The sequence below is a fragment of the Lissotriton helveticus genome, chromosome 7, assembly GCF_964261635.1.
Source record: "Lissotriton helveticus chromosome 7, aLisHel1.1, whole genome shotgun sequence".
Classification (NCBI taxonomy): Eukaryota; Metazoa; Chordata; class Amphibia; order Caudata; family Salamandridae; genus Lissotriton; species Lissotriton helveticus.
Genome location: NC_136068.1, coordinates 1,788,881,051 through 1,788,907,778, shown reverse-complemented (window position 1 = coordinate 1,788,907,778; position 26,728 = coordinate 1,788,881,051). Strand labels below are relative to the sequence as shown.

Sequence of the window (26,728 nt, the reverse complement as noted above, 5' to 3'; positions counted from 1 at the left end):
GAGCTGGGGGTCTCTGTGTACAACTACGCAGATGACCTCCAGCTCGTCTTTGATCTTTCTTCTACCCCTGATTCTCTTCCCAAGTTCTGCTCCACTTTAGTTTTTATTTCTGACTGGATGAGCGCTAACCATTTGAAGCTCAATCCAGACAAGACGGAACTTGTTCTCACTGGTGGCCCCTCCAACCCTTGGTCCCCTGCACATTGGCCCTTTTCTTTTGGTTCCCCCCCGGTGCCCGCTTCCTCTGTCCGCACTCTTGGTATTAAAGTCAGTCATGACTTATCTATGCACAGTCAGATCAGCTCCGTCGTGTCTTCTTGCTTTCTCTCTCTTCGTTTAATTCGGAAAATTTCATGTTTTTTTCTACCGATGCACTTAAATCCATAGTCATGGCCCTTGTCATCTCCCGCCTCGACTATGGGAATGGCTTGTACGTGGGCATACCTGCTTACGAACCCCGCCGCCTACAGGCCATTCAAAATCAAGCTGCTCGTCTTATCCTCTCCCTCCCTAAATCTTCTCATATCACCCCGGTTCTCAAATCACTTCATTGGCTTCCTGTTCGCTTCAGATCCTTTTTCAAATTGGCCTGTTTAGCTTTTCGGGCTCATTCCCGTTCTGCGCCCCGGTTCATCACTTCTCTTGTCTCTTCTCATGCCCCGGTCCGCACTCTTCGCTCTTCCTCTCTGTCTCTTCTTCATATCCCTCGCTTCCGTAAATCCAGAACGGGGGGCACTCGGTTCTCAGTCCTGGCTCCCCAGTTCTGGAACAGTCTTCCTCTCTCTATCCGTTCCATTCCCATCTACACTCACTTCCGCAAAGCTCTTAAAACCTTCCTCTTTTCTCAGGCATTCCCTTCCTAATCTCCTTGGATTCCCTCTGTTGAGTTCTGATCAGGTCCCCAGCGCCAGGAAGCCGCTCGGCCACCGTGCGCTTTATTAAATACTTTATTCATTCATTCATTCATTCATTCATTCATTCAGCGGTGAGGATAGGACTTGCGTTTGTGCAGTACCACAGCAACAACTGGTTGCACTACAAGCTCTGCATTTAGATAATCACGTGTTTGGGGATTATTTTTCCTGATTTTGTTTTCTCCTCAAGAGTGTCATTTTTAAATGGTATTTTCTGCTCTTTTATTTTGGTGACAGAAGAGAGAAAATGACAGTGCTGGGACGCCGGTAGGTGGGGAGGATCCCATAGATAGGGAGTCCCATGTTGGATCCAGTGCCGGGGGCAGTGCCCCATCACTTTCCCTGTCCACAGAGGTTTGGGTCCTGACTAGAGTGGTGGTTCCTGCCTGGCTTTGGCCAAGTCTTAGCCAACCAGCAATTCCATTTCTAACAATGATAGTAAATTCTACTTCAAAACCAATTTGGTACCCATGTTTGCCCATATTGTCCTTCATGTATATGCAATATATGTAGGTATGTTGTATGTGTATAGTGTGAACATAGCTGAAAGACCTCAGAGTGCAGTAGAGGATCAGAGGCAAAAACACAGTCACAGTGTGATGAGAGTGGTAGCTGATTCTAAAGGAGAGAAAATATACTTCTACTGCTTTATGAAATAGTGTTCTTTGAAGTGTTCTTTGAATAGGCGTGTTTTTTAGTTTTGAGACTGGTAAAACTGCATGCAATTCTTGTTCTCAAACTGTTCTCCCTAAAATATTTCTCTAGGTAATGCCAGGGAAGTTGGGTACAAAGGTCATTTACTATGGGATAATCTAAGATCTGTGGTTGAATTTTCAACTTACCTGTGAAACTCGTGTACTTAAAATACCTAAGAGTAGGGCTCTGACTTGCAAGCATAACTTCTAGGAGGATGGTATTCCCTAAAACCTTTTGCCTTCAACCCCTTACTTAGCTAAAGTCGTGTTTTTGGCACTAGAACTCTGTACTCTTTACCCAAGCTAACCAGAGCTAAAGTACTTTTGCTCTCTCCTCAAAACATGGTTAAATAGGCTTACATCTAAATGCATGTAAATGGCACATTTAATTTACTCGTAAGTCCCTAGTAAATGGTGCCACATGAACCCCAGGCCTATAAATTAAATGCTAACAGTGGACTGCATCACTCATTGTGCCACCCACTAAAGTAGCACTGTAGCACATGTCTCATGGCTGCCTCTGCAACCTGTAGTGCTGTTTTAAACTGCCATTTTAACCTGGCAAAATAAACCCTTTGCCAAACCTAAACCTACCCTTTTAATACTTATAAGGCACTCCTAATGTAGACCCTAAAGGCTCACATTGCAGGTTGTATGGTATTTAGAAAATAGAATATGTATATCTCCTAAAGTCACTTTCACTGTAGTAGGGCCTCTCTCCTTAACACTGCATTATCTTAATACACTTAAGTAATAACTTTCGATTAAGGGCAGATAGAGATATGCAGTTTACACTCAAATGGAATGTCATTTAATAAAGGCTCATTAATGGTGTAGTCCGATTATATGTAACAATTTTATAAACGTCACTTTTAGACGGATAGGATGTTCTTGCCCAAACCAAATGTGCCATTTTACCACTATCTTGGGTCACCTGTGAATGGCCCTGTTGTTGCAGTTTGTGTATTGCTTCTGATAGGGGGAGGGTCTACCCAGCTGGATGGCTATACCCTGCCTTGATTACATTTCAAAGGGCCCTGCCTGCCGCACACACAAAATAACTAGACATTAGGCCTGCCCTTGCCTTTGTCACCCTAGACATTTTAGAGCTAGACCATGGAAATGAGAAGAACTGACCAGAACCAGTTTTGTGGGCAAGCCAGGGAATTGTTCATACAAGGTATGCCAGGTATATATGCAGCATCTTCAGAACCTTTCATCAGACACTCCTGGACCTGTGCAAGATTCTGAAGAAGGACTGGCCTGCTTCCAGAAGAACTGCCCCGCTGCTAAAATGACTGCCCAACTGTCTGACTAAAAAATCTTGGTTCTGCCTGCCTGGATCCCAACCCACCCAAATTGACTGTAAGGGTCAGTTGGAGGACTTCCTGTGTGCTCTACAGTAACACAACAAGCTCCCAGATGCCTCCCAGCAGATCAGCACATGCTGGACCTGTCTTGACATGCCAGACCTCTGCTGCTGGTTTCTGCCAGAGTGAGCCCTGATCCCAAAGAGGTGCTGCCCCAGGTCCTGAACCCATGGCTGGCATCTGTTTAAACTTCTCAAAAAAAAGGTAAAAATCTGATGGTTGCGGATGCTTGTCACCGCGGAGTGACCTCTCTGTGCCTAGAGTCATCTGCCAATGATGTCTCCAGAGGAATTACTTGATGCACCAAAAAAGACAGTCCGCAATGACTGGCAAAGTGAAGCCTGATTTTCATGCCAACTGCTACTGCCTGCAACGATTAACCAACACAAAACTCCAGCGGCGACCGGCCTTATGTGCAAAATAATACTTGACCTGCTTCTTATGCTAAAAGTCCACTCCTTGCAGGCTCCACTATTTTGAATGGAAGTCTCTGTGCCGGACTTGAGAAAGTACTTCTTCGGCGGGACTAGCATAGCCCCTATATCCGACCAGCGCCATCCCGGTTATAACTTTCCCTTGGTATATGACGACCAGATAACTACAAGTAGCACTTTGTGCGGGATTTGTATGTAAACCTTTAGAAATTAATATCCTAGTACCAATGATTGGATTTTTGTTGTTCAGGTATCATTTCACGTATACAACTTTACTCTATATTTCAAAATCAGTTTGTGATTTTTCTTGTGTGGTGTTGCCACTTTCTTACTGTTTGTGTACTGCATAAATACTTTACCCATTGCCTCTAAGAGAATCTTTACTAAGAGAGGGTTAAGCACAGGTTTATTTAGTGACATTGTGTAGTTCACTCTAACAATGGTGTGGGGTTCTCACCCAGTAGTAGCCCACGGTGTGAGTGTTGCTGGGCGATGCAGTGCGCGCAACAAAATTCATTTTATTTATTTATATGTTTACTTACCTCTAATCGGACGTAATCCGTAGTTTACTACGCCCCACCCTGCCCCTCCCCCGCCCCACCTCAGCGCCCAGCGCCCAGCAGCACTCCCACCACAGGCACCATGTAACATTGTCTAGGAGTTGATGTTTAGATGATGGGGAGGCAAGAATATGCCACCTAGTGGCATGAAACTATCTTAGCTTGAGACAAAAGACTGCTGCTGAAAGAAGTTAGGTGATAGAAGTTAGTAATATTGTTGTAATTGGTTTTCTATTACGTTTTGTTCTTATTGTTGTTGTCCAATAAGAAAACTAAAACTCTGTGTGCGTATCTACTAATTATGAAAATATTGGTAATGATGTCGATGATAGCAATAATATTACTACTACTACTACCAATAATAATAACAACACCTTGATGTCATAAACCCTAATTATGATCCTGGCAGTATTATTATCATATTGCCATTGTCCAATAATAATACTAACAGTGATAATAATGATTCGGTATCATTCAGACCACTGCCACTACTTGTAATAATAATAACAATAATAATAAAAATAAAAAGAGTAATATTAGTATTATAATCATTATATATAATCATTATATTTATTTCGGTTACAATTAACATTACAGTTATGGTTATTAGAGGTATCAGTAGTGTTAGTAGAAGACGGTGTACCTGCAGCATTAGCAACAGCAGACATGGTAGGAGTAGCAGTAGTAGTAGTAGTAAAGAAGTAGAAGCGCAGCATTTATCTAGTATTGATATTAGTTGTCATAGAAAATGTGCAGGACAGGCTGAGGAAGAGAAAAGCTGCTGTCTGGTTTTGTGCGCTGACAAAACCAGATCCTTTGGCTTTTCTTCGGTAGCACTGCTGAGCTCACGACTATTAACCAGAGAAAGCAGAGGAGATTGTAGTGCAAGAACTTTATAAATATGCCTAAAGGATAAAGAACATCGGCCTCAATATGATCTGGTTGGCGGTGGCAGTCACTCTATCCCAATGCGCTCCAAACCCAACAAGCAGCAATTAAAAGGAATTGGCTGTGGATGGGGCTGTAAGATGCAAAGTCAGTACTCATGGTATATCTCTCTTGGCCCCCAGACTTGTGATAACAACCTATGAGCCAGGAGAGGAGAGAGAGTCAGGGATCTCGCTGACCCAGGAATATTACACATGAAGACTTCGGAGACCTCCCTGAGACCCTAGCATTAGTATTTCAGATGGGTCACCTACTTTGCTTCTGAGGAAACAAGAAACACACCTAGATTGTACCTACAAATCTTTATTTTTCTATATTGGATCATTGGAATGTTGGGAGCTCAATTGAAGACAATGGAGTGCGCTCCATGCTTTTACGGGACGGGAAAGACCCGCAAAGCAACATTCCAATGTTGTTTTCAATGGCCTCTCAGAGCCCGAGGGAATTTAAACCCTCGAACTCCAAGAGGCCTTTGTTTTATTTGTTGGAACATTCTGCCCTCTAGTGGCAGAATGTTCTAATATCCTTATGGGCCTTCGTAGCTGGTCTATATGGCTATTGAAGTCCCGCTCCCTTGTTAAAGTCCCTAGCTTTGGGCTCAGGCCTTTAATGCTCGAGCGGGTCTTTAATAGCCCGTATAGCCTGCTATGGCGGGCTATAAGGCTATATTATAGGGTAGCAAGCATGGAAAACATTTTCTATAACAAGTACTAACACAGGAAAGTGAGAACAGTGAGAATTCAAATAAAATGTCAAACAGTCTACAGAATCCTGTCATATATGCTGCTTTTATGCGACATGATGTATTCAGCCCCACATACGTTTTCAATGTCTTCTGTGAACGTAGACCTCTCTTTCTTCCAGGTCCATGGCAAAAAGAATCATATTTATAACTCCTAATTAGGAATTTCCCCAAACATAGTAAGAGTCCTCTACATTTAGAAGCTAAACATAGGTTTTTTTATTCTCTGGACTCCACATAAAAAATGTGTCAACAGCCAGTGCATGCAAATGAACAATATACATTTCCTTATATGTTTTTGTGGCTAACTTGCATGAACTGCTCATGTTTAAGGCCAATACTATTATTTAGAATTGTTGCCAAATGGCTTATACATATTATTTGTTAGACTTGTCAGCATTTGGAAGGTCTTCCCCCAAGTGTGTTGCCTTCTCCACGCCTGTTTTACTGCATTTGTTTGTGTTGGCCTTAAGACTCTGTGCACTTTACCACTGCTAACCAGTGCACTCCCTGAAACATGAGAAATTGGTTTACAACTGATTGGCATATTTAGTTTACTTATAAGTCCATTGTAAAGTGGTATGCCGTATACTTAAGACTGGTACATTAATTGCCAGAGCACTTATCATGTGGCTGTCTGGGAGGAATACCCAAAAGCCAAATGTCAACTACATCTAGCCATGTGACCCAGGAAACAGACTGCAGACACCAAATAATTAGGACAAGAAAATGCTAACTTTTTAAAAGTAACAAAAACAAACCAGTGGTTGGGACCTCAGGGAAATTTATAGACCAAGCTCCAATATGTTCCCTAAATACTTATAACAACAAATTGTACTGGAGGGTCTAACAAGAAAAAGTACGCAAAATGCACAAAAACACTGAAGGCTAACTATCAATCTGTGTATCTCTAACCAAGGTCATCCCCACAATGATCAATAGAGGATGCCCATCAGTCACCACACGGAACCGCCCTTCATCATTTGGGTTCCCTATAAGACCATAAGCAAGGTAGCCCTTAAACTTTCACGAACGGGGGTCCAGATGGTGTACAGGAAACCCACCGCCGATCAGTTGGGTCACAGAGAGGATAGTGAGGAGCATATTCTGGAAAAAAGGTGGTGACTAATGTTGCAGTGCTCAAAAAAAGTGTAAACAGAAAAGTGATTCTAAAATAGGATAAGGGGGTACTAATAACTTTATTCTGGTGTTACCCACTTGTCCCAGCTTAAAAAGTAGTCAGTAACAGCCACTATATTATGGGCTGCCTGAGAGTTTTGTGGTGGTCGACATGTTTCAGCACTCAAAGACTAACTTGTCAATGCTTTCTTCAGGACCAAAAAAGAGGACTGATGGCTACTGCATATTAAAGTGATAATCAAATATAGAAAAATTGACAAAAGATACAGAGATCACCTGATCAACTAGGTGTTCATATCGTTCTCCGTACTCCGGACCTCCCCTCAAGTATTTACAAGCTTGTAAGAGGGAAACACCTCACCCCACCTGGCCACGGCTCAGGAGAAGGGAAGCACCGCTCTCTCCGTCGGTACTTCTTCATTCGGCATCCGAATCACTTTTCTGTTTACACTTTTTTTGAGCACTGCAACATTAGTCACCACCTTTTTTCTAGAATATGCTCCTCACTATCTGAGTGGCGAGACCTCTGTGTGACCCAACTGATCGGCGGTGGGTTTCCTGTACACTATCTGGACCCCCGTTTGTGAAAGTTTAAGGGCTACCTTGCTTATGGTCTTATAGGCAACCCAAATGATGAAGGGCGGTTCCGTGTGGTGACTGATGGGCATCCTCTATTGATCATTGTGGGGATGACCTTGGTTAGAGATACACAGATTGATAGTTAGCCTTCAGTGTTTTTGTGCATTTTGCGTACTTTTTCTTGTTAGACCCTCCAGTACAAATTGTTGTTATAACTTTTTAAAAGTGCCATTTTAAGATTTGTAACTTAAAATCCAATTTTTCCACAAAGAAGATTATACATTAAAATTCCGTAGACACCAAACAGAGCATTTTCACCTGATTGCAATTAAATGTAATAGGATGACCAAATGAAATCCTATGAGAGAGGTGGCCTTCACAGTAGAGAAAAACAAATTGGTGAGTTTTTCACTACCAGGATGGTAAACCTTAAATGTACATGTCCAACTTTTTAAATGCACTGCCCTTCGGGTTGTTTAGGGCCTACCTTAACAGTGATTTAAATGAATTAAAAAGGAAAGTTTAGACTAACAACAGGTTTATTTTGCCAGGCTTCAATGGCCTGTCTGAGACATGTTTTAAAGGGCTACTAAGTGGGTGGCACAATAAGTGCTGCCGGCCCACTAGCAGCATTATACCGACCATGGGTGCATGTAGTACCATTGACTAGGGGCTTATAAGTCAATAAAATGTGACACTTTGGCGTGAGCCAATTTTTCCATATCTTATGGGAGAGAACACAAGCAACTAAGCACTGGTTAGCAGGTGTAAAATGCATGGAGAACTAATGCCAACAGGAAGCTAGTCTCACAAACCAGAAGGAGTGAAGGCAAAGGATTTGGGGCAAGACATCAGCAAGGATGTCAGGATTAACATTGATTATTCCTCTTCTATCCGGCTGCACATGTTCAGGAGGATGGGGTGCATCCTTGAGACTTTTCTGAACACTACACCTTGAGGTACCAAAGTAATCCGTAGGACTGCCTTTACTGGGCACTGAAAAATCACTGACTAAAGGTAACAGTTTTAATGCTAAATAAAACATTATGTGTGTGTTGTTTCTTTTTACTTTCACCTCCTGGCCATCTCCATATGTAGTACCACTGTCCACCGTATCACCATAGCTTTGTGGTTGTTACAGGGTTTATGCATCCTCATCATGACACATAAACAACACAAAATTTATGAGAGAACTGCATGAAAAGTGCACACATTATCACCTACAAAAATGATAAACTTTGATCTTACCTAAAGCCATGCTCGCAACCAGGATGCATGCCAAGGTGAATGAATCCGTCATGGTTATTGACAGTGGTGAATCCTCTAGCTCACTATCCTAGAATATCTCTGAATCCTTGATGACAATTCTTTGAGAAGTGCATGCTTGAACCATTTCTCAGGGGCTTGTAAAACCCTCAAAGGTTTGTTGGTGCTGGATATTATCTAAGAAATAAATGCGAAAAAGTCATGAATGCTAGCAAGAGAGAAACAAGGTTAAAGACTCCCAAAAGATAAGGTGAAACAGGCAGATTCATCAACGAAAAATCAGCTCGCAAAGGGCCAGATTCTCAAAATCTGGCACTTTGTGAGCGCAATTTTTGCATTTGGGATTCATCATCCCAAATGCAAAAATCGCTAATTGCGAAAACGCTAAATTGCGAGGAATTGCATTTAAGGAATCTCTATTTGAGATTCCTTAAATGCAATTTATGAACCATTTCTGAATTGCGAAATCGCTATTTATGGCCGCTATTTACCGCGAAGTCTGACTTCGTGGTAAATAGCGAAAACTTAGAAAAATGCACTTTAGTGCATTTTTCTAAGTTGGATGTTACACACACACATGTCCTTTGGACATGTGTGTGCGCATCATCAGTCTACATTTACATTTCAGGGGTGCTACAGGGTGTCCTTTGGACACCCCTGGCACCCTTGAAATCGCATCCTTATTTGCGATTAGCAAATTGCTAATCGCAAATAAGGAATGACTCCCCATTCATTCCTATGGGCCTTTAGTGGGGAGTCATTCCTTATTTGCGATTTGCGATTAGCAATTTGCTAATCGCAAATAAGGAAGCTGTAGAAATCACAAATAAAATTGCGATTTCTACATAAATCCCGTTTTGCAAGTCCTTAATAGCGATTCCTTAATAATCGCTATTAAGGACTCGCAAAACGGGACAATGATGAATCTGGGGGAAAGGCGTAGCTGTTCACTTGAGCCAATTCTTTAGTTTTCTTCCAAGGTTCACTTTCATAGAACGAAAACTACAGTTTACATTTAAAACAAGGATGAATGAACCCTCCAGAAATCTACTGTTGGTCCTCCGAAGATCCCAACATTTTACACACCTTGTTGATAATGTGGAACCACATATTAATCTGTTCATATAATTTAATTTTCCAAGCAGTCACAGACCCCCTGAGATGGTGTTGTGGACTCCCTTGTTGAGAACTGCTGCTATATAAAGTGGGAGTTTGGCGTTGTGGTCCGTACTGTGAAAGTACACAAAGACTGGCAGTGGCAGGCTTTGGCTTTTAGTCCAAGATGTCTACAGCACACAATGCTCCTAATTACGATGTTGGTCGGTAAGTCTCTGACCGCTCATCAGAGGCTTACCGACCAACATGGTTGGGTTACATTCTGACCACCGAAATATAATGTCGGCAGGAGTGTAAACCGGCCGGTCAAACTGACTGGGTTCTGACGGACTCAAGAAGCTCGTCAGCCAGTTTGAAGCCACACATAATCCCTACTGGATGTATTTCCATCATCAGGATAATGATGTCAGTTACCGACAGCCTTCCCATGTCGGCCTTTCTGACATGGAAAGTCTGTTGGAGAGCGACTTTGGGGACCTCTAGCAACCTCCCCTGGCTTTATGGTTGAGGCCTTGGGTGGCACCTATGGTGCCCCCCTTCACATCTCTTTTTGGCAGGCCCCTGAAAGTGCCTGCCACACAGTGCAGGGATGTGCAAAAACATCCATTTCACAACGGAAGCTTGTGCAGTTGCATCCTAATTGCGCTTTCAGGACCGCTAACTGGAGGTCGGTCGGTTCCGCATCTGCGGCAATGTCGGTCGGAGGGAACTCGGACTGACATCCTAATGAGTACAAATATTGTAAATACAAGATTCCTTCCTAGTAAACAGGAGTCAGGTCATGTAGGTTACACGATATAGATTCATTGTAGAAGATTACATCTTAAGTTACAGGTTATAGGTTAATGCTTCACCAGTAGCAACATCCACACAGCTCAGCTCACACTCACCACTGACACTCTTACAGGTTAGGCATCCACCGACATTCCATCACATCCCACACACTGGGTTAGAAGCAGGGAACTGAGGAACTATCAAGTTACAACACTTCAAGTTACAACTATCAAGTTACAACACAGCTCCCCATAGAGAAATATATTAAAACACAACAGGATGTAAAGTGGAAGATAGAACAATAAACTCATAAATTATCAAGACTATGGAGTGCATGGCAGGGCCAGGGAACCTCTCACACCCTCCAATTCACGATTCTGTTGTAGGTCGGAAAGCTCTCAGAGTCTTAGGGGCCGATTCTGTTGTCGGTCGGAAAGCCTCTGACCACTGTCAGAGGCTTTCAGACTGACACGGTCGGTTTGCGGTCCGACCGCCCGATTTCGATGTCGGTGATCGAAATGTCAACTGGCCAGTCATTCAGGCTCTCACAGTCTTCCTGCCGGTCAGAACTGTACTGAAATCCCCTATGGATGGCACTTCCGCCATCGGGATTACGATGTTGGTTATCCACAGCCTTTCCGTGCCACCTGTCCAACGCGGACAGTCTGTCAGAAAGTGACTTTAGGGGCCCCTAGCAGGATCCCCCTGCCTCTACGGCCTTTGGTTGGTGGTTGAGGGGGTACCCCCCTGTAAAACCCTGAACTGCCACCGGGTGCAGGGTTTTGCACACACACCCCTTTCTTGATGAGAGCCTGTATTACAGCCAGTTTACGGCTGTAACACCAACCCCCATAGAGAATAGTGAGTATATGACCGAACAGTGTTTGGTCGCATCTTAATAAGGCGGTTGGAACCGCCGACCAGAGGTCGGTCAATCCTGAGACGTGCTAGTTGGAGGCAACTCCGACCGACACAGTAATAAGCCGCTTAATTCTTAAAGACAGGTAAATACAATATATCAAACTATCATTGTCAATACAATCACCACACCACTCATAAAATATCAAGACTGTGGAATACATGGCAAGAACTGTATTCTGATAGTTGGGGTTTGCGTGACTCTATTCAATTAGATAATAATACTATAAATTCACTGAGTTAAGTAAGGATACATTTGTCCTCTGCTAGATTTGGCAGATTTGAACAGATGCAATTTCAGAAGAATACCGCTGTACCTTGGGTAATTTAATTGATTAGCTCTTTTAAACCAGTGAGAAATGTTTAATGACTTCCTCTAGTCACTTTACCTTTTATATTGCATTAATTATATATTTTTTTACATTTTGTTTAAATATTTTTGTATGTGTGAGCTTTGATGGTTCTTGCCAAACTGAATAAAGCTTACTTGAACACTGTATGGCAGGACTAGGGAACTTCCCATACCCTCTACTGCACACACTTAGGGCCTCACTTGTGAGGCCCCTTGCACAGCCGGAACGTCACTTTTTGTAACATTCCCTGGCGCAGTAGCCCTTGTGGTATTTATCAAGCAGCACTAAGCCACTTTTTTTGGCTTAATGCTGCCTGATAAATAGTGGTCCCTTTAACACAGTTTTTAAAGGGGCATGCAATGGGTGTTGGTGGGTGCGTTCCCAGCAACATCCATGGCCTTTTGACACTGACCCAGATTTACGAGAAATCCTATCTCTGAGGTAGCAGCAATATCTTTATTTCTCCTTGTTTTTCCTTTTTTCTATGTGTGCTGTATTCTGCAACACAAATAGAAAGAGGAGAAAGACCCTTGTGATTATTTTTGTACAGGAAGGTTTCCTTTCCTGTACAAAAATATTCATCCCTGCAACGCTGGCACCCTTGCACCGTGGTGCAAAGGTGCCTGCCTATGCGCCCGGCAGCCCATAGTGAGCCGGCGCAGGAGAAAAGGACAGGAATGCGCCGTATCTGCCCTTTTCTTTTGCCGTAGTGCAGCTCTGTAGGAAGGCCTGCTGTGCTGCCCCACAGCAAAACCTCATAAATGAGGCCCTTAATTCTTAAACCTGGATGGACTAAACAGGACCAGGGACTATTTAAAGATCTCTATGTAAATCTGTGTAAACCTACTATATAAAAGGCAGTACCAGGGTCTACTCATGCCCTCCACTGCACATAGGACCAGGGACTATTCACCGCTTTCTTCTTCACACATTTGTAAACCTACCATATAAATGGCAGGACCAGGGGCTACTGCACATAGGCCAGTGACTACTCACAGCTTTCTACTGCACACCTTTGTAAACCTACTATGTAAAATGCAGGACCTGGGGCTACTAATGCCCTCTACTGCACACACTAATCCTTAACCCTTTAGAAAGGACTCAACAAATTTAGGGTTCAACCCATAAGGCCCCAACAACATCGTCATCAAATTATAGTTCCCAAAACACAGACCAACCCCTACTGCCTGTATAACATGACTAGGGGTAAGTACAAAAATACAAACTCAATCATCACTGCTTCACTGTTTTTCTTCTGTATACAACAACAGGACCAGGGTAAATTGCCATTTCACCCCCCATACTGAATGCACAACATGACCACAGGTAAATACTCAACTGAAACACAAGCAACAATAATCTCTGCTGCAATTTTAACATGTCATGACAGTAACACAATATCCACCTCTCTGGTGATTGACATCTCAACAGAACACAAAAACCTCTGCTATGGTAATCAGACAAAATATTGAGTAAAAAATATCAAGATGCAGAATTATTGAGTTTTTAATATCGTGATACACAAATATTATGATGCAAGAATATTCTTGATAAAAATATCGATTTTCAAAGGTAAGTCTTATTGATGTCAAAAATATCTGTTATTATTGTCGTTTACAAAAATATCCATGTTGTTAATATCGATGTTAAAAATACAAAAATGAGGTTGTTAATAATATAATTTTATAATTTTCTTAGGTATTTTAGTATGTGTTTTAACTGTATATGTTATAAATCGTTTGTATAATTGCTGTTAATGTTTTTTAGTATAGTTTGTAAATGTTCTGCTGTATTTAAATGTAACACCATTATTTATTGTTATCTTTAGCATTTTAGTGGGTTGTGGGGTTTGTAGAGGTACAGGATAGGAAGTAAGTAAATTATATTTATTAAAAAAGTATTTTTTAAGTATTACTTATTTAATAAATAATCATGTACATTGTGCAACTAATACACTTTACTTTTAGGTGTGCGTTGTGAGGATTGTAGGGGTACAGGGTGGGAAGAAAATTAATTATAATCAACTAATAATTAATTTTTAAGCATTACTAATTATTCAAGTGAATATTTTTTATGTAATTTGTGTAGTTAATGCAATTTTTAATTTATATTTTGGTGTGGGTTGTGGGGTTATTTATTTATAATTAATGATTAATTAATGTTAATAAATATTTAATCAATAATTAATTATGTGAATTGTGTAATTAGGATATTTTTTGTAGTTATATATCATGTGTTGGCTCTTGGGTTTGTATGATTAATGTGTGCGTAGTTAATGAAACACAATTAATTAATTACAAGGTAATCATTATTATTTGACAATTATTTATGTAAGCTGTGCAAATTACATAATTTTAAGTTATATATTAGGTTTGCGTTGTTGGGTTTGTAGGGGTAAAGAGTGGGTAGTTAATTAAATCTAATTAATAATTAGTCAATTATTATTCACCGTTTAATTGACAGCTAATTTTGTAAATTGAGTAATTATCATAATTGTTTAGATATATTTTATGTACAAGATACAGTGTGGTAAGTTAATTAATAAAACAATTTTTGATAATTCATTATTGTGTTGCTAATTTTCTCATGATTTAATATATAATTTATAATTGTGAAATTATCGTATTTGTTAAGATATATTTTAGGTGTATGTTGTTTAGTTTATATAGAGATTGGGTGGGAGGTTAGTTAAGTGATAATAATAAATAATAAATGTATTAAAATGGTGGTATTTATATGTTATATGGTATATGCTAATTTTGCTATTTGTTTTTAATTTCAATTACATTTTATTTGTTGGTTTTTGTGGTTGTGAGAATCTATTGTGGTGTTTTAATTACATTATTATTATTCATTTTAATTGATAACAATTATTAAACATTGTAATAATAATGCAATTTGTTTATTATCATTTCTAAATGTAGAAATGCATTTTTTATTTAAATATTTAAATGTATATCATCATCATCAATAAAACTTTATTTCGGTTTAGTTTGCAAACCACAAAAGTACAAATACAGCAATCCAAAATGCATTATTTAAGAAAACAAATAAGAATCCTTAATAAGGTACAATAATACCTGGCTAGCAGCAATTTATAGCAGCACTGGTTATACGTGCATGTGCAAAAGGATTTAAATAAAAATCATTGCAAATCCATGCAAATCCAAGCATTTTCTGTACTTTACAATTGATTTAAAAAATGTTAATACAAAAAGAATACTATCGCTATAATTGTAAATACATCATGGCGGGTCTGTTCTGACAAAAATTCAACTTCTTTAAAAGCAGTACCAGATAGCGTTTACGGGGCAATTCATAAAATTTACATAAAAACATTAAATGCAGCATGTCTTGCGGAGACTTTCCGTCGCAGCCGCAGGGAGCTGCTTCTTTATTAAAAGTGATTATTCGTGGCCTAACAAGCAAATAATAAAGATGATTCATTCGGAATCGGGTTAATAAGAATTTCTCATAAGAGGTCAATGAACCCATTAAATAAGGTTCAATCAGTGGAGTTGTTTTTAACATAACATATGTTCTAACACTCGATTTCTGGACCTCGATGGCTTCCCTCGATGTTCTCCTTTCCAAGAGGAATGCCATTTTGATTGCCTCCCCGTCCTTCATAGTAATACAATCAGGGGTTTCAAATAGCTCATTCCGCACTAGGCTCAGGAAGCTTTTCTGCAAGTATTTCAGCCAGGGTATAGAGGATGAATTATCCATGGACATGCAATCTTTTAAAATCATATGCGTCAGGGGAATATCATGGTTTAACCATAATTTTAACCAACAAGACAGTGGGCGGAGAGAAAAAATGTCACTGACATACTGGACCCCCAGTTCTTCATGAACATTCATATGTATATATTTTATTTAATAGAGTTGCTTAAATATGTTATATGTTTGAACTGAACTACTCCCTCTCTACTGTTGCACTGAATTTAATCGTTATAGTACATTTTACCATTCCTGAGTACAACCCTTTCCCTACTGTTGCACCGACTGGAGAAGTACCTCTCTGCAATTCAATGCTTACCGTACTGTTTCACACACTAAACTGGGAGTAGGAATGTGTACCCCTCCCGAGTCCAATGCTTTCCCTACAGTTACACATACTTGAGTGGGAATAGTACATATTACCCCTCCTGATTCCAACGGTTTACTTACAAGTTTAAAGCTGTGAATTGCTGAGGAAGTCAATAAAATATCAAATGCATGTCTTCCACGCCAATCTTATAGGTGCCAAAAACTGATAGGTAGAACATTTCAGTTGTAAGAGTAACATTGACAATCAACTGCTTATGAAGTGATGATTAAGATGGTGAAAGTTTTTACTAGGTCTCACAGAGTTATCACCCCAGCCTTAGATGTTACACAATGTGATTTTCCAAGAAGGATTTCAGGTGCAAAATATCCCTGTTGGGGTAATTCTCTGTCCCATTATAATTGTAATATTAAAAGATATGATGCATCTAGATGCCTTCTTATTCTAATAACACACAAGACAAACTGTGAAACATTAAAACTCCTTAATTGTTAACTATTCTTCTTACATAAAGTTTGATCAAAGCTGATTTCTTTCAATTCAGTCAATATGACATTTAGCTGACACATGTTTCGCTCAGGGCATTCAGCCCTCAATACTTTATTGAGTGTATCCAGCTTCTCCAAATCCAGGTTGGGAAATGAATGCCAATGTGCTGTACTACAATATTTTCCTCAGTTGTGGAAAATAAAAGGCTTCTGAGAGTGGAGGGTAGGTTCTCACATGTCAACGGTGGAATACACAATATTTCCTTCATATAACTGAAATAGCTACTGCCAATATTTTTGCTGAGAGCTAACTAATGCTACCTAGCTTGACCTGACTATTCTGTGTAAAGGCACAACATTTTGGAATAGCATGAGTAGCTCTAAATGTTTACATGTGTGTATCAGTAAGAAGACTCATTGTGTACTATCCCACAATGCTTTGCTTCAGTTTCAACGCATGAGCACCCGGCCTCTGTAATTCACAGACTAGTTTTCTTTTGTTAATAAACATTTTTAAAGTCCAAGTCAGCATGAGTTCAGATTTCTTTGACAATTGGATGGTAACCATGTAGTAACCCCTCTGAACCTTGATTTTCAAAGGGCATTTTCTGGAAAAGACAAAGTGACCAAATCTGCACACAATTCTTTGTTAAAAATGTTTAAGACCTGAACCAGCACCTTATGTAATGAGGCCTGGCAAGTATAATCAGTGGATGAAGAATTCACCGTGGAATGCTAGGCCGCTGTTTCTAAGCACTGTAAATATCATGTGCTAATATTACCCAATGTAATGGTACTCCTTTCACCAATGTGAGTAGCTTACAGATAGTTGTATTGGCCTTAATTCAACCTTGTGAAGGGCAAGCCAGGCTATATGTTATTGGCAATCATTATATTCACAGAGCCACCTTGCCAGCAAATGCCTGCCTGGGTAAATGGTGTTCTTTGGTGCAACAGTCTAGTTGCTTATTGTGCTGCGTGACTTGGAAAACTGTTTTTATCAAGAACTCAGGAAATGCTAATCGCAATATTCCGAGTAGGAAAACAAGAAGTCAGCTCAGCAGTGATTCTCTTAAGGATAGTTATTTGCTGAACAAGGTTTTATCTATGACTCAGCATTTTCATACGCCCAACTTGTATACTGATGATAAGCTCAAAGATGGTAAGCCAAACTCTGATCTGTGAAACTAACACTGCTAGTGAAACAAAACACATTCACTAGGACAGACGATATTTCATGTCAAAGGTTCTACTGTCCATGTAGGCATTGACACATCAAATTTAAAGGAGCATATGTTTAAGAACTTTTTACATAAAGAAAAGAATGCACTTACCCAATAAAAGGGCAACACTGTCTCTAGTTAGCTTGTTAATTAGGAGCACATTCAAATCGTAGTATGCCATTCTCTCTTGACTTTAGACTTCCCTTGAAGTAAGTGATCAGGTTCTGCTGAGGGTCATCTTTAGAGTCTTGCTTGTCATCATTGGAGAAGTGCTTTAGCTCCGCCCACATGTTGGGAGGCAGGAATACATGTTTTGATTGGACAGTAGTAGTGTGCTTTCACGCAGCTGTGTTCATTTTGTGAATTTATCCATTTGCATTAGCCTGGTACATGCACATGACATTGTAATGCTGCAAAGGTGTCTAAAATAACTAAATAATGTGTGGTGTGGGATTTTCTATGGAAGCAGCACAGATGGGAGGGTGCAGCAATAAGGAATGCAAAGCAGTCCCATCACCATACTCTTCCAGTATTAACCTTAGACTTTAGAGGGCATTTTTGTGTTTGAAAGCAGTATGGAATACCCAGGGCTACATTAATTATTGTTATGTTCCCGAATTAGCCCCGTGTAGCGAGTCAGCTTACTCCTTACACTGTCCTAGAAAATAACATTTCAGCATTGACCTTTTTCACACATTTTCATGCTTTAACAATGTTGGATTAGTTTCTCTGAAACTACTTTGTTTACACATCCAGCTTCGCACAACATCATGTCAACGCCCTGAACATCATGTGTCAGGCATCTCTACGCACTAGGAACAAAAGTCTTCCCATCTTCATCCACGGGCGACAGCGCTATCTACATATCCATAACATTACCAATCTAGCATGCACATCCTGAAGGCTGTTTTTCATGATAAATTATAGGCATCCCGATAGATTGGTTGTGGGGAATGTCTGCTGACAGCAAAGATCCCTGCATGCTGAGAAATCACCTGGCATTTGGAGAGGGCTGTCCAACTCGAGACAAAGACAGGGTCCCTAATTTCCTCCCATCAGGTAATGGGGTTGGAATGTTCCTCGGGAGGATGCTTGGCTCTAAACCTACACACACTCTAGGTAAACTTAGAGTAGGGTTTGCATCGTAGGAGTTCGATAGATCACCATATTGCATATGCCTGCATATATTCATTGCTTCAGTACCATGGTAGAAAATATCAACTGTTCACTCTTTTGGTGCTTATAATCTTCTTTATTTGCTTCTGTCTCCTAATCATTGCAGCAAACGTATTTTATGCAAGAATAATGTTGACTCAATAATTATTGAAAACGTTCCACTGTATATTCTCTGTATATTTCTCTGTGATCAAGTGGGAATGAGTGACTGAGAGAAAGGTTCTGTACTTTTTCTACAATTCCTGAGGAACCAGGGTTGTCATGTTTAGTGGTTGCCAGAAACTGTTTGCTTCCTGGTGGGTTAGGCGGCTTACACTGGCACTGTGAGCTAGCTGGTGTATAGACCCACATATCCTGCCGGGGTGTCCGGAATCAGTCTTGACACCAAGCCCTTAGTTTATGTTGTCCAAACAATATGCAGATCCCATGGATTAGTAGGAACTACACGACATGGCATCACCAACGTTGGTTAGGCACCTATTTAAAGGTCAAATCTGAGTAGTTCAGTCGTGTTTTTTCAGAGACCCCTACTCACAAATAAATCAGAGACGTTTGTAGTGGGAAAAGGTAATCCAACTCGGCTGAATAAGTACGTCCTATATATTGATTATAGGTTTTATCAAACTTGAAGGATTAAAAAATATTCACATATTGTACAAACAGAATCTCAATAAATTGATTTTCATAAAAAACATTTTTTTACTTTTACAATGTCCGAACATTGAGAGGACGTTAAAGTACAAGAAGCTACTCAAAATGTTTCAGAAAACTGCAGACAGGCAGTTAGTATGAAAATATTACAATATGGCCTCTAGGCAACAGGTGGAGATGTTATGTTCGTGGTTGAGGCACATGAAGTATTCAGGACAGAAGTAGTTTATTCTTGAGTTACATTTCCAGCTGCAGAAGCACGCACACAATTGTTTCACACTTACATTGAAGAAGAGACACCAGTGGAATACTTTCCATACATGGACATAGAAGTCCAGTTAACTTACCAAGAGCACATAAATTGGTTCGAAGGCACCCTCCCCCACACCATAGAAAATGTGAGAATTGGTCCGCTCAGTAAAGAAGGATCGACATGGCCGCTCTTAGCTTCATATACACCACACCCAGACATTCAAAGGTCAAGAGCAGCAGAAATGTGCACACTATGCAAAATGCGCTTCTTGTATATAATATACAACGAGCTATGGAAGATTGATCAGCAGGGAGCTGCAGAGAGATTGCGCAGAATCAACAGCATCAATATGGAAAAGGCTTTGGATGTGGTTGACAACTGAATAACAACTTTATCATCCAGAATTTATTTACTGGGCAACATTGTTTCTTCTGCAATCGACATAATACAGCAGGACATGTCTATTTTATAACATGGACAGTCACAATTAGGTTCGATCTTAATGCTGAGCTGGACGTTGCGCACACTACGTTCTGCCCATATGCCGTAGCGTTACATCAACACTACCAGTCTGTTTTCTGAATATGATCGGACAGAAAGACAGATAACAATGAGATGCAGACATCCATCAATCAATCAATCATATCATTTGTAAAGCGCACTACTCACCCGTGAGGGTCTCAAAGCGCTGGGGTGGGGAATGCTGCTAGTGCTCGAAAAGACAGGTCTTGAGGAGTTTTCTGAAGGTCAATAGGTCTTGGGTCTGATGTAGGTGGATGGGGAGAGTGCTCCAGGTCTTGGTGGCGAGGTGGGAGAACGATCTGCTGCTGAAGGTTGCTCTTCGGAAGCGGGGGGCTGTGGCAAGGGCAAGGTCAGAACAGAGGAGCTGGCCGGTGGGGGTGTAGAAGCTGAAGTCGTCTGTTGAGGTACGTTGGTCTGTTGTTGTGGAGTGCCTTGTGTGTGTGGGTGAGGAATTTGAAGGTTATCCTCTTGTTGACCGGGAGCCAGTGCAGGTCTCTCAGGTGGGGTGTGAGGTGGCTGCGGCGAGGGATGTCAAGGATCAGGCGTGCAGAGGGGTTCTGGATGCGTTGGAGCCGTCTCAGGAGTAGAGGGCGTTTCTGTAGTCCAACCTGCTGCTGACGAGGGCCTGGGTGACCGTTCTTCTCGTTTCAGTGGGGATCCACTTGTAGATCCTGCGGAGCATGCAGAGGGTATTGAAGCAGGAAGAGGAGACGGCGTTGACCTGTTTAGTCATGGAGACGGTGGAGTTGAGGATGACCCCTAGGTTACGTGCATGGTCGGTCAGTGTTGGAGCGGTTCCCAGTGAGGTCGGCCATCAGGAGTCGTCCCAGGCTGAAGGGGTGGATCCGAGGATGAGGACCTCTGTCTAGTACGAGTTCAGCTTCAGTCAGCTGTTCCTCATCCATTCAGCGACGGCCTTCATTCTTTCGTGTAGGTTGTTTTTGGCAGTGTGGGGGTCCTTGGTGAGGGAGAGGATCAGCTGGGTGTCATTGGCGTAGGGGATGATTTTGAGGATTTTCCGATGGGCAACGTGGGCGAGCGGTGCCATGTAGATGTTAAACAGAGTTGGGCTGAGGGATGTGCTCTGGTGTACGCCACAGATGATCTCAGTGGCTTCGGAGCGGAAGTGGGGAAGGCGGACGCTCTGTGTTCTGCCGGAGAGGAAGGAGGTGGTCCAGTCCAGGATCCCGGCACTGTGGAGGTGTGCTTGTAATGTGTGGTGGCAGATCGTGTCGAAGGCGGCTGACAGGTCCAGAAGGATGAGGGCCGCCGTTTCTCTGTTGTCCAGCAGGGACTTGATGTCATCGGTGGCAGTGATGAGGGCAGTCCCGGTGCTGTGGTTATTGCGGTACACCGACTGGGAAGGGTCCAGGATGTTGTTCTCCTCAAGGTAGTGGGTCAGTTGTTTGTTGATGGTCTTCTCGAAGACCGGGAGCAGGGAGATGGGCCGCTTTGGGTTTCTTGAGTACGGCGTTGATCTTGGCGTTCTTCCAGCTCTCCGGGAAGGTTGCTGTCTCGAAGGAGGTGTTGATGACTTTCCGGAGATGGGGTGCGATGGATGTGCTGGCTTGGTTGAAGATGTGGTGTGGGCATGGTATGATGGAGATCGGAGTGGATGGTGTTCGTGATCCTGATGATGTCGTCATTGTTGATGTTGGTCCAGGAGAGCAGGCGGTTGGTGCGGATGGTGGTCGTAGTGGCAGAGGTCTCAGTGGTTGTTGGGCGGTCGTGGCGTTGAAGCTGTCTTAGATGTCTGCGATCTTGCGATGGAAGAAGGTAGCCAGCATGTCGCACTGGTCTTGCGAGGGTGGGACGTTGTTGGTGTTGGAGCTGGGGTTGGAGAGTTCCTTCACGATGTTGAAGAGCTCTTTGCTCTTGTGCGTGTTGTTGTCTAGGCGGTCTTTGAAGGAGGCTCTTTTGTTAGATCTGATGAGGTGATGGTGTCTGCGGGTGGCGTTCTTGTGGGCTGCGTGGCTGTCCGGAGTTCGTTCACAGAGCCATGCGAAATACACCACGTTGCACATTGAATTATTAGACCAATTGCCTTTCACTGTGACAGCGACACCATCCACAGGCTGCATTATCCATGTTTATATCACCCTACGGGTCCCGATTTTCCAATTCCAATATTGTCTCAAATACCAACAGGTTGGCATATACGATGTGCTAGGGTAAGGTTATGTGCATGTGCATTGGGAATTACCTCTCAGGTTTGAGTGCAGGAAAGGAGCCACAGAAGTTTTTCTTAGTGGTTCTGACTGCGAGGAAGCCTTAAGCAGGTCCTTGATTTGCAAAGATATTTCTCTTCATGGGCATGCAAGGCTTCTGTTGCAAACTTGTCCTCTTATCCAAAGGGTTCCACAGGAGCCGTGGTATGCCTGGTTTTCAAACCTCTCTCGAATGTAAGCTACTTGAGGCTGAATGATTAAGGCTGCTGTGGAATGGAAAGGGGCATTGCTTAGCAAGGGATGGTTGATTCCTTAGTCACTTGTCATATACAAGTACTGTTTCACCCGCCCGCAAAATAAGGGAGGCAGCGCTGTGGCCTTCGATAAATGTTTCCAACATACACTTTGATTACCTTAGCAGACTTAAAGCCATGCTTTTTCAACAGGATGTGGCCTTAACTTCGGCCACAAAGACGTTTGATTTCCAGGTTGCAAGGTCCCAGTCGTAGATACAGACACTACGCCACAGTAACCTCCTGTTGCATTTTAAAGAGCAAGTCCATTGTATCTTTACCATTTCTGATCTTAGGGGAATAGAGCATTTTTTAAATGTGTCGGCACAGGACTGGTTAGCACCTTTCAGACAATATTATGAGTTGTTCCATCATTCATACACTCTGTGCTGGGAACCATTTTTGTAGGGCTCCCGCTTGTCCTGCTACTTTAGGCGGGAATCCTGATTTAAAATGTTTTGTTCCGCAATGGACATCCCAGTTCGATTTGGAATGGAGACAGCACTGCTTGTGCTACAATGCTATGAGCACATGGTTTACACGTTTGGCACACTTCGACTTCGAGAACTAGATGAGCACTGATTCTTGTCCTTCAGGCCTGTTTGGCATAACTGCATACAACATGTATTCTACTGCCTGCTTTTCTGCCACAAACACTTATTAGACATATGCCTGGGATCACAACTGGTTGCGCCATTAGACTTTGATGCACTGCTGGACCTGTTAATGGCCCATGGGTATTGTTGTCCCCAATGTCTTTCATTGCTGATGAATGCATTTCTAGGACCACCCTGGGTGCTTTGGCACCTAGTGATTAGGACAATGGCTCTACAATCCGAATACAGGATGCAGTCTCTCCCTCAGCGGCTGCTTTGGGAATTGGATAGAATCACCTTTGCTCGATAAATCTGCTTTGAGCTGCACCTAAGGGACTGTCATTGGCGGTTATGGACAACAACAATGTTGGTTCTGCCACCAACACCACATGAAATAATTGTCCTTTTTCAGTGTGGGAACAATTTGGATAGTTTTTTGTTTTTCTTTTTCTAGGCACCATGCCTTTCAGAGTGCTTAGGTTCTTAGTCATTATAATGACTTTAAGGCTTTTAAGAATATTTTAAAGGGAAGCTTGCTTTTAGATGGTGTTAAGAGTAGTTGTTACCTTTTATTCCATTTTATGATAAGCTGATATGCTGGCTTTTTTGAGATAGCTTTTTAAATATCAACTCTTAGAATGAGGAGTGCGTGTTATATTCCCAAGTTAGGCCCATGCAGCGGGGCAGCCTATTCTTTACATTGTCCTAGAAAATAACAGCCCCCAACAAATAGTGCACCAGGAGGCTCCTTTGCAGAGTGGTTGAGAAAAGGGTGCAGGCCTCCAATGATGTCTCAGCAATCCTGCTGTGGGGGGCCGACGTGAGGCAACAGTAGTGGTTCTTGGCCCATAATGACCCTCAGCAGCCAAAGGGACTTGATCCCCCAACTGGCAATGCACCAGGATGCCCTTTTGCAGAGTGGTTGAGAATGGGGGCAAGGTCTCTGACGATATCTCAGCAATCCTGCTGTTGGTGACTTATTTGTGGAAACAATAGGGGTTCTTGGCCCCCAACGACCCTCAGCAGCTAAGGGGACTTCATCTCCCAGCCGTGTGCCACCAGTTCCCTAATGAAAGTGGTTGAAAAAACAGGCAAGGACTCCAATTAGGCTTTTCGCAGTGAAATTGACATCTCCATATTTAAAACTGGTAATATCCTCAGACAAGCCTCCGAAACCCACCTAACCATCTTTGAGCTACAATTCAATACTTTGTCATACCAACTATCCAAATCTTCTCCTAACACTTTATCTACTCAACCTCTTGACACCCTTTTGTTCTCCTCCTCTTCCCTTACTATAATCATCCCTCCCCTAGATCTCCCTACTGCTAATGCTGTCTCCCAAAACACGACATCCAAATATTCTCCCTCTCTTGCATCCCTCCCTCTCCCCAGCATTTAAACTTCACACTATGTCTCCCGAACTCACTTGCCCCCAATGTTCGACTCCCTCCAACCCCCAATGCAACTCTGAACCTTGCTCCTACCGCCCAGCCCCCCTCTTGGAATTCCCTAATATTCCCCTCCTGGCCCTAATTTCTCCCTCTCTGAACTGCATTCCACCCCCTACACCTGATGTCGTCTCTCCCCTCTCCCCTCATGCCCCTTATCACCTGAAACCACTCCTCCTGACTCAATGAATGTCCCATCCTTCTCCTAGGCACTCCCTTCCTCCAATAGCACTCCTCTTACCCCCCTCCCGGCCTCTCACCCCCTCCGCACATCAGATGCACTACCCTGATCAACAGTGAACACACCCTATCCCCCCTCTTTCCTAACCGCCTCTCCTTTCTTTCTTTTTACCAAGACACTGTCCAACATAGAATGCAATTTCTCAACCCTGACGACCGAAATCTCATGACTGTGAGAAGATTTCAACTACCTCAACTCCAGATTCCCCCATTATCCCCTGGTTCTTTCTTACCATGCATCTCTAATCCTAAACCATTGGAGTACTACTCCCCTCTGCTGCCGTACTCATAGGTCCCTCCGCGCTTTTAGTCATCTCTCCTCCACCAACCTTCTTGACCCTTGCAATTCTTACCTTCCTAATTCATCCATTAATGATCCTCCCTCCTCACTCCAGCTTTCCTGTTCTTCTGGGGACTAACCGAATACCCTCCTTTCCCCTCTCCACCAGATCCCCTCCCCAACTTACCACCATCCATTCGAGCTTTGTCCCCAAAGACAACTCTAAACCCCTCTCCTGCATACTTGTGAACTGATGATCAGCTTTCCGACATGCTATCAAAATTTCTGAAGCTATCCTTAGCGGAGCTATTGACATTGTCTTCCTCACGGAAACCTGGCTAAATGACCACTCAATATCCAGCCTTGACTTAATCTCACCCACCGGTTACTCTATCCTCAGAAAGAGAGAAAAGAGGGTGGATTAGCTATAATCTTTCAGAATGAGCTTCAACTTTCCTTTGTTAGGAACTCTGACCGCTCAATCTTTGAATACCTTGAAGCTGAACTTAAGTTTCAAGGTTCTCCTCGGATTCAACTACATAATATATACCATCCTCCTGGTGATCCTCTTTCCTTCTCTGAGGAACTATCTGACCTTCTTACTCGATCCTCACTTTCTAACTCTAAAAATCTCATCCTAGGAGATTTTCACCTCCAGTGGAATGAGACCGAAGATTCCACAGTCAACCTCCTCAATAATTTTCTAGAGAGATCAGTGCCCTCAAACAACTCTGCCATTCTCCAACCCACACCAAGGGGGCACTCTTGACGCCATCATTGTCAACAATGACTTGGCCTCCTGTTCCAACATCATCCCCATAGACTGGTCTGTTTATCACCTCATTCAGTACTCAATCACCTCCACCACTCCACCTTCCCACCAAAAACATCCAATCCAAGAAATGGGTCAGAAATCTTAATCGTATCCCCCCCGGTGAACTGGAATCTAAACTCCAATCAGAACTTCCTTGCACCCCTTTCTCCTAAAACGCTAACAAACTCACTGGGCATTTTAATAAAACTGTCTTAGACCAAATTGCTCCTTCTAAACTAAAAACTCTAAGAAATATTCCTTCCAAATTGTGTTTCAATTCAAATCTCAACAACGAAAGACTCACTCTTATAATAACTGAAAGAACATGGAGAGAAAACCCATCTGCTGCCCGTCTTGCCCGCCTCAGATCCGCTAGATCCACTTACACGAAACACATTTTCTCTGAAAACTCCTCCCTCTTCCGCACACAACTCGATCGGGCAGAACACAAACCAAGAGAGCTGTTCAACATAGTTCGAATTTCGTTGCGCGCACTGCATTGCATTTGGGGATGCAGTGCGCGCAACGAAATTCGTTTGATTTACTTAAATGTTTACTTACCTAAAAACCTCCATTATCCATACATTACTAACCCCCACCCTGACCCTCCCCCTCCCCACGTCACCGCCCCGGCAGGTACTCCCCTAACGACCATGGCTGCTTAAAGCCCTTAAATGGCTTCCCAGCAAAGGCAGATCCTCTTACAAGATTGC

General features: G+C 42.4%; 1 protein-coding gene across 1 annotated transcript in view; it reads right to left on the bottom strand.

Annotated features, from left to right (window-relative positions):
- Window positions 1-26,728, bottom strand: part of LOC144769716 (uncharacterized) — a 105,378-nt gene that overhangs the window by 51,979 nt on the left and 26,671 nt on the right. Inside the window, exon 2 of the mRNA XM_078653898.1 lies at window positions 8,631-8,825. Within this exon, the coding sequence (XP_078510024.1) occupies window positions 8,631-8,682 (52 nt within the window). The 5' untranslated portion in view covers window positions 8,683-8,825. The remainder of the gene's footprint in view (window positions 1-8,630; window positions 8,826-26,728) is intronic.